At 33.6% G+C, this 15,006-nt stretch overlaps 1 protein-coding gene across 1 annotated transcript in view; it reads right to left on the bottom strand.

The window, feature by feature from the left end:
• The window catches only part of LOC117926222 (ABSCISIC ACID-INSENSITIVE 5-like protein 5), a 28,230-nt gene extending 20,278 nt beyond the window's left edge, over positions 1 to 7,952 (bottom strand). The window contains exons 1-3 of the mRNA XM_034845300.1: positions 7,039 to 7,952; positions 6,678 to 6,749; positions 1,620 to 1,649 (exon numbers count right to left, since the gene is read on the bottom strand). Of these exons, the coding sequence (XP_034701191.1) occupies positions 1,620 to 1,649; positions 6,678 to 6,749; positions 7,039 to 7,755 (819 nt within the window). The 5' untranslated portion in view covers positions 7,756 to 7,952. The remainder of the gene's footprint in view (positions 1 to 1,619; positions 1,650 to 6,677; positions 6,750 to 7,038) is intronic.
• Between the last annotated feature and the right edge of the window lie 7,054 nt (positions 7,953 to 15,006).

Here is a 15,006-nt window from a genome sequence, read left to right as displayed (position 1 = left end):
AGCATTTTACCCCCAAACCCCCTTTATCCGAGCAAACAATCAGCCATTTAACAAGATGAATCTTCCTCTCCAAAGCTCCCCCACCCCAAAGGAAATCCCTTTGGATTTGCTCAAGTCTCAATCTAACCGATCTAGGTATACGCAAATCCCTTTGAATCTTAATAAAAATCTTTCATATAATTTCATCTTTCTATTGGATTATAACAAAGTTCACTAAAATAGAGAAGAAACTAAAATCTCCCTCTCAAACTAACAAACAAAAAATATCTTCAGCCTCTAAGCATATCAAATAACACACCCTAAACACTCTTAGAATTCTAGGAAAATACCTATAAAAATCAAAACCTAAGATGTTTTCAAAACAAATCAAAATAAGCAACACCAGCTGGAATTACATGCCTTAAGAAAAACCAATTATCTCTCCAACACAGACATTAGTCATTAGCCAAATAAATCTGATTTGTCATAGGATTTCCGTTCCAAATTATGGGCCATAGCCTAGAGGTTAGGATGAAGGTGGTTTAGGTATGTGAATGAAATTCACATAAAGTAAAGATCTGTTTAGCGTTATTTTGTAATTTAAAATTGTTTGCACTAAGTATAAAACTAGATAATCAATCAGGAAGACTAAAACACAATTAATTTCCATAAGATAAGGTGGTCTATCCCACCCACTATAGTGTTTGGCAACATAAAAGAATCTACACTCCAACTTGAACAAAGGTACATCTAAGCTCATCAAGTTCATAAATCATGTGAATACATGTTGATTAAAGATCTTAATCACATTGTATCAAGAGCTTTTTATATATATAATAGAAACAGTTTTGCCACCGAGGCTGACATACTATGGGTTTGTTGCAAGGCAAGATCCCAAGTCTCCCCTAATCTATGGGTCTGGCTTGTAGGTAGCATAAATTTCCTTTTTTTTCCTTTTGATAAGTAAATTTTTGTCCCCATTGGGACTTGAAACCAAACCTCCCGCAAGCCCTTGCCAACCTTTTACCACTTGAGCTAGGCCTCAAAGGCCAGTTAGTCCAGCTCATCTTGATTATTGTTTGAACTATTTTGGACTTGTTCTAACCTTTTCTTCATCAGTTTGATGCATTTTACTATTCACTTGGATGAATTTGCTGTTTCTGATATGTAGTAAAAATATTAAAAATAGAAAAAGTACAAGCCAAAGCTATTTCAAATTACTATAAACTTAATCAGTAGCTCATAAGTGATACATTCTATTTTAATCACCATGATTAAAGACCAGATTATAATAAATAAAGTCACTTTTTAAAAAAACTAAATATGAATTTCATTTATTTTCTTAACTAAACAATTCAAACGCTCAGATATACCAGACTGAAACAATGGGAGAAAAAAGCACTCAACCAGCCATGCATATCAGAAGACAAATTAGTTTTCCTCAATTACAATTAAAAACGGCAGCATAAGAACTTCAATAATTTTCAACATACACAAATACATGTACACATGCATCAACCTTTGGAAAATTTGAAGTTAAATAACCTTACAAATCTATCTATATGAGAAGTTTAATAGCATATATGATAAATCCATACATAAAGCATGAACAAGAAAGCATAGAGCTACAGAATACATACCTGCTTATACCTCTCCTTAGACTGTTCAGCCTGCATTCAAATTTTTTTCTTTCAGAAACTTCAAACAAATGATAATTTATTTCCTCAGTACAAAAATAAACACACATAAATAAATCATAATGGGAGATACCAATGTGAAATTATTAATGTGGAATGTGTGATTACAACTAATATAAATATATGTACAAAGAGATGTAATTGGTTTGAGGCAATGAAGATTAGTACTCAGTTAGTAGCACTCACTAAGATTCATCAGTAAGAAAAAAAGGAGAAAGTGGCAGTTTATCAAACACAGGGACTACAAAAACCTTAAGAAAAGAGAGATTATTCTATTAAATATTTACCTTACAAGGGCAGGAGAAGAGGTTGATTAAATTCATTTAAATGACCATGGGTTGGCATTAATGGACTAAGAACATATTTCTGAGGAATTTTTGAATTTTGGACAACTCTATAGGTATTTCAAGAGTAAGGATTTCAACAGGTCTCCTATGTCTGAGATGGAGCTTTCCAGTTGAAACTGCCCTTCAACAAAAGGCAACTAAATTGCCTACAGTAAGAGAGGACCTGGTGAAAGCCTTTTGTAGAGAGTTCCACCATAATGGGGCTATTAGCAAAAGTACTCACCCACCTTTATTGCTTGATATCCTAAGAAAGGCCCTACTACCAGTTTTAAAGATTTTAAACCTGTTTTGTGGAAACTAATAACCACATTGATTAGAATTTCTAGGGATCTTACAAAGGGGATCCTCTATCACCCTTGCTTCTTATCATTGTAGAGGAAATTTGAGTAGGATGATACATAAGGCCAAAGATCAAGGCCACACAAAAGGCTGCTAGGTCAAAAGGGATCAAGTTACGGCCCAATTTTTGGAACCCTGTTTTAGAAAGAGTTTGTGTTAATGGATATAAAAAAACATAGACTTTATTTATCAATTATTTTGATAGGAAGAAAACATAGACTTTATGGATGAGAAGGGTTTCTTATACTGAATTGGAAGGAGTACTCTTGTTCAATCCTGTCTTTGCTCATAACCCTCATATTGCCTTTTTGTTTTCAGAATTGCTGCTGTGTCTCAGGAGATTCAGCTCCAGTTCCTGCTGCCAGGCATGGATTAAAGCAATGAAGATCATATATAAGTTGGATTTTGTTTGTATTTCTGAGAGTGAAAGGGGCTAGGGGGATTATCCACAAGGAATAAAACTCTTTTGGACAAGTGGTTGTAGCATTAATCAAGCCTTTGTGGCACAATGTTATCAAAGGCACTTATGGGATGGGCTCTAATGGCGGAGACTTGTGGTCGGTTGTCCCGCTAATGTCCAAGAAAGCTATATCCTTCTCTAATTTTAAAAATTCCTTGTTAAAAGAAGGGTCAAAATTCATTTTTGGGAGGACCTCTAGTAAGGTAATCAGCCTTTATGTATTCTATTCCCTCATCTATATTTTATCATTAGGGTTAGAGGAGTTCTTGATCTTGTTCGTCCAGGGTCATACACCTGCTCAACCTTAGCTTTACACTAACTTCACTGATAGTTGATGACCTCTCCTCTTACGAGTCTTATCCTTCATGTTTATATTTCTCCATCCTTTTTCTAACAAGGTATTGGACTATAATCACTTCAATTTTTTTCTTCTTTTCTTTTTTCATTTTCTTTTTCATGATAATGACTCTTTCAGTTTTTCCCCCTTCAAAATCTTCCCTTTCTGGTCTTTTAGAGAGCGATATTCTGTGTTTTTCCTCAATCCAAATTCAACTGGAAGTCCAAAGTTTCAGTTAAAAAAAGCCAGGTCCATCTACTGGTTATGGTCAATTAAAAGGTTAATTTCAACAAGCTGTTGCAGATCTAATACCTCAAAAGCAAAAGTCTTAAGCATGTAGTGATTTGCAGGAAATTCACATAATCATCTTTCACTTCATTGTTCAGTTGTTGTGGTATTATGGTAGAGGCTATTTCTTATAACTAGCATTTCTTAGGGTACAGAGATATGGAAGACATGATAACTCTCAGTTTCAGAGATTTAATCTTAATAGGGAAGTTCAAAGAGGAGGACAAGGGGTTGAGTTTGAGAGGGGTGAGAGATGGCTATACAGTGGGGGTGCGGAAAGCCATCAGACATGAATTGGAGGGTATAAAAAGTAGGTCTCACTTTTTAGTTGAGAATGGAAGAAGGGTTGAATTTTGGAAAGACTTATGGCGCAAGGATCAAACATTGGAAGAAACCTTCCCAAACTTATCCTACTTGGCTGCTAACAAAGATAGATGGGTGGCAAAGGCTAGGAACCATGATCAAGAAAGGGGTGGGTGGAGCCCCCATTGTTCAAGGGGGTTTAACAATTAGGAGTTTAATGAAGTGGATAGTTTCTTTTAGAAAATACAATCAAAGGTAATTAAAAGGGAAGTGGAGGACAAACTGAGTTAGAATGAATCTAAGTGCAGCAAGTTTTCAGTTAGATCTATTTATTCTTCCTTATCTAGGGGATATAGATAGCCTTTTCCGACTAGTACTGTGTGGAGGTCTTAGGCACTAGTGAAGGTCAATTTTATTTTATTTTTTTTTGCTTGGGAAGCATCTTAGGGTAAAATCATAACTCTTGACCAGCTCAAAAAGGAGGGTTTGGACTCTCCTAAATAAAGTGTTACTTGTGCAAAGGTGAGGAGGAAACGACTAACCACTTGCTTCTACATTATTCCAAAGCAATAATGGTATGGCACTTGATTTTTTCCCTATTTGGAATGGAGTGGGTTACATGGAAAAAAAACGAAAAAATAATAATAATAATAGTGTGAAGGGCCGCTCCCTTATGTTTGTTGACTTTTAGGAAGGAAATGAATAGAAGGGCTTTTAATGATGTTGAGTAGTCTAATCTAGCAATCATATAAGTTTTTCTTGTATACTTTTGTGAATTAGGCTAAGGTGTATATAGAGGATCACACAATGTCTATGTTAGATTTTGTAGATTGGTTGAGCTTAAAACAAGGAGAGAAGTCTTTTTGTTCCTTTGCCTTTTCGCTATTGGGTGTTTTTTATATACTTCGTGTGTCTTGTGCTATGCCTCCTCTTAGGCACTTTTAATATATGTTTTCTCTTTTGTCTATCAAAAAAAAAAAAAAAAAAAGTTCCATAATTAAGAAGTTTAGAGCATGATCAACAAATGAAGAAGGGGTAGGAAAATAAAAATAACAAAAGATTTTTATTTTTAATTAGAAACAACTATTTCATTTCAATTAATCCAATAAAAAGAAGCTAGTTATTGAACTTTTATTTCCTTACTCTTAAGTCATGTGATCACTATCAATCTAAGAAAAAACTAAAAGAATATAACAAAAGTACAAGACCCTAAAAACGAGCAAGAGTTTAAACTAACACTTCACAAAAAGGACCAATGGATGAACTACCATACAAGGAAGTCTTCAATGTATGAAGAAAAATATTTGCCAATTGATAAAAACTCAAAAATGCATATTTTCCACAACTAAAACAAAGTTTTTTTCAGGTTTCTGAGTGTTAGTTATGCTTTTTTTTTAGCTTGAATTCATGCTAAATCCTCTTGGAGCTAATATATGTACTTGAGTATTATAATGCAACAATTAAGGAAATTTAAGGCTTTTTAAGAGAATTCAAAGGGAAATGCATCTTCAGGAGTTGGTGGAAGTTGAAGGAAGGATGAAAAATCACCTAAAAGCCAAGCAAGATCGTGAGGAGATCATGCATACTTGACATGAAGGGTTGAAAAAGATGAAGGAGCAAGGATGACGAGGAGAAATCAAACTCGGAGGTTGATATCCAAATTTTCAATAAAAAAAATACAAAAAATGATATGACATATGGTATCCAAATTTGCAATCAAAACACATACCAAAAATGATACTTGATGATTGTGTACTGGAATTTTGATATGCAGATGAAGAGCATGTTTTGACAACGATTTGGTATCGGTTTTCAAGTCTCAATATTGGATTACCCTATTGTAAAATGATATCGCATTGTATTTGGTAATTTTTTACCCCAAGGTTAATTTGGAGGTTAAACACTTACAAATATTTAGGATTTTAGCTCTAGTTGAGGTGGCATGATTAGAGAGTGCCACTTGGCATGTTTGTTAATATAAATAGGTAGATTTGGATTTGTTAGTTAGCTTTTAGATATCTCACACTGGAGACTTTTGGAGGAATTCTCCATTGTTCTAAACTTTTCTATCATTTGAATTTGAATTCTAAATTTTCTGTTTACTTTTCCCTCCACTATTATTTTCTTTCATTTTCCCATCAACCAAACATGGTTTGTGAAGAGTGGTCATCCACTATGAGAGGGTGATTGTTCTTCTTCAGGAGGAAAGATCAAAGAGGATAAGGATATGACCAGAGGCAGCATAGATCAATGACATCACTACATTCTTACCTCATGATTCCAATTTTTATCTTGTGTCATTTGTTAATCAAGGGACAATCAATGTTTGCTTGATTATATTGATACTTGATCACCCCTTGATTAGTGGATAACTTGTTTAATTGATTGTGCATAAGATTAATGAAGAATCTCAAAAGATGAATCAGTGCATAATCAAGGCACAAAGAATTATAATAATCTAATTAGACTCGTAGATCTAAATTTGAATGTTAAATCTAATTTTCGGATCAAAATCTATTATTTAATCAAACTAGTCTCGAATTGACCTTGATCTAAAGTTGAAATGTGAGATGTAACATTTGATCAGACTATTCCTGGATTGACCTTGATCTAAAGTTGAAATGTGAGATCTAGCCCCTTTCTAGGGTTCTTCAATCTGATTTGTGATTGTCTCCAGAGTTTTTCTCATTATTTGATCAGTTGTCCCCATCAAACTATGTAGAATACAATGTAGCAATTGAATTTACAATTTCCATCAAACAAACAAACACCCAACACGAATAAAAATATTTGAAACTTAATTCCAAATGTAAAGGCTTGAGATGAAACCACACTACATGTAATCTGTCAGAAGCCATATCCCATGTAATTCATCAAGGCATAGTAAAATCTAGCATACGATCTTAAATCCAAATTGCACAAAATACCTCCTCTCTTAAGAGCCGTGCATTCTCCTCCTCCAGGTGGGTCACCAGCGACTCTAGCTCAACTGTGTAAGCCTAAGTATAAAAGAAACACAACCGACAACCATTAAATAAAAAAAATCAAATAAAAAAATTCACCAGAACTCCATTTAGGTGCTGAGAAAACGTGAAACAAAAGAAATTACAAACTTTAATAGTAAATTTTAGCGAAAAGCCCCGCATAGAGGAGAAACAACACCTGTTTTAGTTCAATTCTTATTCCAATAAATAATAAATAATAAGCAACTAAAATCATTTTATAACCTTTCCTCCGTTTTCTCATCAACCAAACTAGAAATAGTAAAAAATGGAAAGGAAAATTTACCTGCTTTCGCTCCCTGGACCTGGCTGCCGATTCTCTGTTCTTGATCATCCGCCGTTGCCTTTGCTGCGTAGCCTTATCCACCGGCTCCTCCACCGCTCTTCTCTTTCCTCTTCCAGCGCCAGTAACTCTTCCATCAATGCCATTCCCAAAGGCCACCATTGCCCCATCGACACCCTGCGCTTGCATCTGCGGCGCCTGAAACTGACCGTTCATCATCGCATCCACACCGTAACTCCCTGCTCCGCCCATCACCTGAACCCTCACATCTTCCTCCCTTACTGCCCCAGCCTTGGCCAGAAAATCCTCCAGAGTCATCTCCTCCAGAGCCTCCCCTGCACCCACCCGCCTCTGATCATTCCCCGCCACGATCTCCTTCCACACCTCATCCACAGTCTTGTTCCCCACGCTCTTCGGCAGCGAGAAGCTCCCCTGCCGCGACAGCGAGAAGCTCCCCTGCCGCGACAGTGACCCTCCCTCGTCGACCCCGCCCACGCCCCCGCCGCCTCCATCTCCGTTGTTCCCCGCCGCCGTCGAGAAACTCTCCGGGGAGAGGTTGTCACCGTAGATGTTCTTAAGCAGGTCGTCCATATTCATGGACCCGAAATTCTTGTTCTGATCGCTCTGGAGCTCCGCGATCGTGAGTGAACATATAGATGACTGGCGCGGCAGATCCGAATTTGTCGACGCCGTTGACGCCATCACCTTCGACGACGCCATAGCTGAATCTGCGGATTTCTAGGGCTTCCGATATTTCACTCTCTCCCTTTCACTACAATTTCTAGGCTTCCAAACCTGCGTGTGCAAAATTTTGAGCCCCACTTCTCACCGTCAGTATCGCGGACAGTTTGAATTTACGTGCTCCGCTCTGCTGTGGCTTCTAGTGAGGGAAACTCTGCCTTTTATGCTTTTGTTTTAGAGAGAGAAAGTGCGAAATTGTCGAAGACGGGTTTGCTTGGACATGCCCCACCGCTGAGAGTACAAACAACGGGAACTCGCTTCGATTTTTAGGAACAATTTTGTCTTTATTGTGAAAAAAGAAGGTGCTTTTAGTAATAATGTATTGGGCCCCACCCTAAGTGTTAGTGTCACGCGATCGGCATGCTGACACGCGGAGGTGACCAACGCGTGAAAATAAAAAATATAATGATATTATATTATAATATTATAATTCTTAGTATCATTTTTCACAAAGAAAATCCATATTCTAACTACATGTCCTTTACTATTACTGGAAAACTTATACTTAGGGTTAGCATGGAAGCTCATACTTAAAACTTCTATTAAAAAGCATATGAATGTGCTTATTTAATTTTAATCATTAATATAATTGAATGGTTTCATCATTTGTTTTAATGGATTCAAGTTCATGAGCCATGTATGTGAGTTTTTGTAAGACTAATAATATGTTAAAAAAAATTTTAAAATGATTTTGTTTTTTAATATTTGGATGTTATGAAAAATAAAAATAAAAAGTAAAGAAAAAAAGTATTAATACCATGTGTGGTTCCTATAAAGAATTAAGAAAGGAAAAAATATTAAGTAAATTGAATTTATCATATTTGATTTATAATAAATAAATAAAAAAGAAGAAAATAAAATATAATTTGTAATGTCTTACATGCTCAAAGGAGTCAATGGTGAAGAGTTATCTATGGAAGGGCTTGCACAACACTATTGAACCCTTTTATTGAAGGTGTAAGTCCAATAAAGAAGCAAAACTGGGATCGATTGTGGGCTATGTGTACATTATTGTAGCCCTAACCCAAACAATATCAAATGAAGAATAGAGTCATAACAGAATAATATCAGAGTTTGATTTTCAATCAAAAGTGTGCCAATGGGGATGCTAGACCCCAAAAGGGGATGGACAATAGTGTCCCACATCCCCCCGAGGTTGAGTGGTGAAGAGTCATATATTGGACTTCCAATACCATCGAGACATTTTCTTAAGAGTGTAGGTCCAATAAAGAAGCAAAATCAGGGTCAATTGGCAGGTCATGTGTGCGCCACTACAACCCTTAATCGGACAATATTGGATGGAGAGTGGGGTCATGACATAACTAAAATTAGTTAAAAACTTATATATTTTTTAAATTGTTTAATATTTGTAAAAATGATGAAAGAAAAATAAGTTAATGGATTTAAGGAAACATATAAAAATAATTTATTAATTTTAAATTCATTTTATTTTCTTCATCCTCTTTTTCCTTTTATTTATCTTATTTATCTCTTTTCCACATATTTTCCCGTAAATGTTTCAAAAACAAAAAAATAAAGTAGATATTTTAACAATTAGATAAAAATTATAAATTCATCACTCTAATATACTTAAAAGTATAAGCACAAATGTGATTTGCATGTCTTAGCTATCACGATGACTTTTCCATGGTGAGTGTACTAGTGTGTATAGTTTATACATTGGATATGACCTACGGTGAATCATGACATAAGATAATCAAGTTGTCATAATTCACTAAGCTATTATATTACATAGAATTCTCAACCTTGAAAGGTTATTAAGTCTATACTAAAATAAACAAGAAACTTGAGACCCTAAAGTGGTCATATATTCCCTATGGATTTGGTTTTGTTGATGAAAGCCATTGACAATAGGTATTCTCTATATAGACATTATAATATCTCATGGAATTGAGACAATGTGTCCCATTGGGTGCTTCAAAAGACATGTGATCATGAAATTTGTGGTCACAGTACTTTAGTAGAATTTGATACATGTTCCGTAGAGCTATAGAGTGTTAGTTGATCACGTAATAGAAGGATTTATAACTCAAGAATTGGAGAAGTAATGTTGATGGGTTGATAACACTATCCTGTTAAACGTACACCAATTCATGGGGAGTTTACATATAATGAATAGTAGGTCATGGGCCTAAACTTTGTCTCATTGTAATTTCATAAGATATTGAAGTGTAGTTGATTCTCTTTAGTGTATTATTAAGTCAACTTCATGATTGGATAATGAGGGAGCTAATATTTTCCTATGGGTCCCAATGGTTCTTACTTGAGTTTCTAGTTCACAATGACACTTTTTAAGGGTATTTTGGGTATTTAGGTATTTAATTCATGAGTGTGAAAAATAGCGTTTTAGTAAAAATGCAAGGTTGTGCTATATAATATGAATTGACTTTTTGGATTGAGTTAATTAATTAATTGGAACACGTTAAAGTTAATTAATTAATTGGATTCTATTATGACTAATTGATTAATTAAAACCTAAATGAGTTAAATTAAGTGACTCAAGCCCAATTTAAGCTCAAGTCACTTAAGCTCATATGGAAGCCTACATAAACATCCTTAGAGGTTAGTGCTTGAGTCTTGCAATTTAGTTTTTCTAAAATTCTAGAGAAAGAAATAGCCACCCTTTAAAGAGAGAGAGATAGAAACCCCACCCTTCTATCGTGCTAAGACCCATGGAAGGAAAGATCGGATGAAAGATCATTAGGTAGACAAGTTCTTCGACAACCACACGTACCGCAATTTCAAAGTCTTTATTGGATAGAAATCGGTCTAGAAACATCCAAGTTGCAAGTATTAAACTTTAATCTCTAGATCTAATATGTTTTATGGTTTTTGAAACCATCATTTTCTATTGATTTAAAGAAGCTTAGGTTAGTTTGCATGCACCCTACATGATCCGAGGTAGGGAATAAAGTAATCTAGAGTTCCTAGAAACTGGTATGAGAGCCTTAGGTTGGGATTTTGCTTGTTAAATCTATTATAGGATGTGCTCACTTTTCCAGGGTTAGTTGTTTATCCCATAACCCAAAGGGATGAATATTTGATTTTTTTATATTTAAAATATTCTAATGATTGTTGTTTTATTGTTTGGCTTTCTAGTATTAGGTTGTAAGCTCCTTGGTTAGGAGCATAAGAATTTCATTTTTGGATTTAAAAGTTTTTCCTTTTGGCTATATTGATTGTAAACTTCGTTTTAAGGAGTACATGGTTTTTGCTATGTAAAAGTTCCATTTTTGATCAATCTTGTAACCCAAGGAAAGGCATGGAAGCAATCAAATCGATCACAGTAGTCCTATGGACATTCCTCAACTGAAAAAAAAAAATGAATTTTTTTTGTGGAACAGTGGTAGTAACACTTGAGCGGTTGGATTAGTGCTTGAGCAATTGGATTAGTGCTTGAATGGTTGGATTAGTGCTCGAATGGCTCGAGAGATCAAACTCTCCTTCCAACGCTCCAAGTTGTATCCAATGGTTTTTCAAAATTTTTGGGTGCTTTAGCATAAATGACAACTATTTGGTGCTTTTGGAGTAATCATAAGGTTTGTTTTTTATTTTCTAACCTTATTTTTTGTTGTAGGAATATTTGGTAATATTGATGAATTGGATTTTATCCAAATTTATTACCAATTATGCAACGAATCCTTAAAGGCAATGGGGAATTATTTGTTTAATTAATTCCTATTTGTATATGTTCTCTATATATTACATATTTGGTCTTTAAAAAAAAGTGTTTTGGTATTCTTAGTAAATTTTTTTGAGAAGATTTTTTCAAAATTATTTATTTAAACTAGTTACTGATAATAAGAATGTTATTCCTTTGTAACTATCCTTTTAGTTTTCGTATCGGTGGTTTCCTGGGCTCCTTTAATTTTAGTTTTAATAAGAAAGTACTTTCAATATTTTCAAAATCTCATAAATTGGTAATTTACTTATTATACTAGATTTTCCAATTTGGAAAATAAATATTTTGAAAATTTTCATTAAAAATAACTTGTCATTAAATGTTATTAACAAAAGGTTTATTAGCAATTTGATGGAAATAAATTTCTTTAAAGATATTTCTTAAATAAAATATTTATTAATTGGATTTGTGTAAAAGAATGAGAAGAATAAGTGTTTCATATTTGGATATTTGGATAATGTGTTGCAACAATAACACATGTCTATGACCAAAGATTTTGGTATTCTCTTTTTAGTTTGCAATAGTTATTTGTGTATAAGGACAAGTAAGTTAGACAAGTTGTTCTCTGAACTATTATGAACACCAAAGTTTATATGATCTTAGAGACCTTGTCAGTTTCCTTTAGAATGGCTAAGAGGATTCTAAAAAAATATAAGGGTGTTCATATAAGAGTCAAGGGTTCTTCAAGTTCTACTAATAAGAACAACAACACCAAATAAGGAAAGTTCAGGAGAAGGAATAAGAAATCAAGCTCAAAGGTAGGTTATTCCTTTGTGACCTTTTAAGGCACTAGAAAAGGAATGCACAGTTTACTTAAGGAAAAGGAAAATATACATCATTTTCTCATCATTGAATATCTAGTAATGGATTTCACCAATTATGGTGGATAGATTCCAAGTTTGCTTTCTATAATTTTTTATAAAGTTTTCAACAAGTGAGAAAGTTAAGTGATGAGATTATACTTAACTTTAATTGCAAGGATGGCTATGTAGGCTAGTGGGAGTTATTGTTTTTTATTTATTTATTTATTATTATTATTTATCTGATTCCATTATCATTTCGCCAAGTAATGAGAACAGTCAAATCTCAAGATTGAATCTGGCACTAATCAAACATTTGATTTCTAAACCTAAGTCATATTCATCAAAATAAGATCCAAAGACTAGTAAAGTTTGGACTTTTTGATTCCAAAAGATTTTCTTGTTTGCAAATCCTATATAGACAGTAAAATGACCAAGGGGACTTTTACTACTAAAGGACATAGAACCATGGAATGTTTGAAGTTAGTGCATACTGACATGTACGAACCTTTTAATGTTCATGCATAATCAGGAGGACCTTGGATGTATTTCCCATGAGACAGTTTTGTGATAAAGGTATGGTGGTGGAGTAGTCTAAAGAACCAAGGACCATCAAAAGGATAATCACATTAAGAAAAATTACCACCTGATTTGTGAGATAGAATGGAGAGACAATGTAGTCGTGGAGAAATTAACTTTTATCAAGAACCTAACAAATCCCTTTACCAAGACTTTGTCGAGTAAAGTCTTTGATGATCGCAGGGATAACATGAGTATTAGATGTATTCCTAGGATATTTTGGGAGCTAATAGGAGTTGATTGTTAGGATATAGTCCTTAAAAGTATGATAGAATGTAATAGTAAATGGTTTTCATTATTATTTATATTATGATGCTAATTTCCATTTCTCTATCTTGTTCAAGCATTATATGTGGTGAATATTTAGGCTTAATGTCACTTGCATTGTACATTGCTTGGGTGTAGTAGAAGTTACACTAAAGATTTAAGTCATACATTTCTTGCAAGTTGATGACTTGCTCACAAGCTTCATAGATAGGGATGTCACTACATTGTATTTTGTTTTTCTTCGTCCAAGTTTTATCTCAGTGGGTTTTATTAGAAAAGATTTTAGGTTTTAATGGGACATTATTATGATCATATAAAAAGGAATGTTATAAAAAAAAAATTATTGGATTTTAAGAACTTGTCAATGACCATTTATATTGATATAAATCCCCTTCTAACTTTAAGCGAGTATGATAGTAATTTTAAGAAGTGTTTTTAATTTTTTTAACACTTCAAAATTTTTATTTTTTAAACATTAGAAAGACTAAAAACACTTCTTAGAATCACTTTCAAATGCATTCTAAGAGACTTGCTAATAAAATGACATTCATTCTTTTATTAACAATGTTCTATTTTTTAAAATCCAAATATTGTTTTTAACTTAAAAATGTATTAGATAAGTTTTTAATAATAAACAATATTTTGAAAATTTATTTTAAAATAGAGTTGTTTTTTTAGAAATATTTTTTCTTATTTTCTAAAATTGTTTTGAGGGATAATAAAAAAATACAACATATTTTAAGAAGTTTTATATGGTAATGTACATTTTTCAAATCTAACTTGAAAAAAAAAATTATTTTTCAAAATCTAACCTTAGAAAATTAAGAGGGTATTTGTTTTTTTGGCTTTTTGCTGAAAACAATTTGTTTTCTATTTTTTTATGACGTATTATAAATTTTTTATTAAATAGAAAAAACTAAAATATGTAGTTTTTTAAATAGAAAAATAATATATTTTAATATTTAATAGAAATAAAATACTATAAAAATAAATAACCTAATATTTAACATTATTAACATTAAGTTTTTATTTAGAATTAGGTAAAAAAACAAATACTACCTAAATTTTAATAATTTTAATAAGGACTTTCATAAGGTAGGCAAATAGGAAAAGCTACTTTGAGTTGTGTCCATTTATGTGGAAAATGAAAGTGCAGCGGAGGTGAAGTAGAGAAAGTGAGGGTGACGCGCTACCAAAAGGGGGAAATGGAGCGGCGGAACCCGACTGCTAGGAGAATTGAGCAGAGTGGTGGTGGAAATGGTAATGGGTGGGAAATTGGATTTTGCCCTTTTGGGTGGTTGACCTGCTCTTTGATTTGATTTCCCTTCCCTCTCTCTCCCTCTCCCTTCCCCCTCCCCTACCCCCTCCCCCTCCCTCCCTCCCTCTCTCTCTCTCTCTCTCTCTCTCTCTCTCTCTCTCTCTCTCTCTCTCTCTCTCACGTTTGTCTTGGTAGGCTCTGACATCAGCTGTGGCGTGTGTGATCAATGTAAGGCAATACTTCCCCACTTGACCCTAAAAAAAAATTAATCCATCTTCATCCTCCAACACCACCATTAAATTTGACAAATTGATTGATTCCTAAAGAGAATCTAATAGAGAAAAGATTGAGATGGTGAAATTGCTTAGTTATTTGTCAAATTTGTGGAAAAATAGCAAGATTTAATATACTTAACGAGTCGTCAAACGATCCAATCAATTGAATTTGTTTGATGAAATCTTCCTAATTTCACGAGAATATAAATAAATAAAATAAAATAATAAGATTAATATATAAATAAATATAATTTTAAAATATTAAATATAATATTGAACAGTTTGATCAACCTAGATAACATTATTTGAAAGGTAAAATCCAACATGGTTCAATCAATCTATCCATCC

The sequence above is a fragment of the Vitis riparia genome, chromosome 12 (assembly GCF_004353265.1).
Source record: "Vitis riparia cultivar Riparia Gloire de Montpellier isolate 1030 chromosome 12, EGFV_Vit.rip_1.0, whole genome shotgun sequence".
In the NCBI taxonomy this organism is placed as follows: Eukaryota; Viridiplantae; Streptophyta; class Magnoliopsida; order Vitales; family Vitaceae; genus Vitis; species Vitis riparia.
This window is presented reverse-complemented; position numbering and strand designations above follow the sequence as displayed.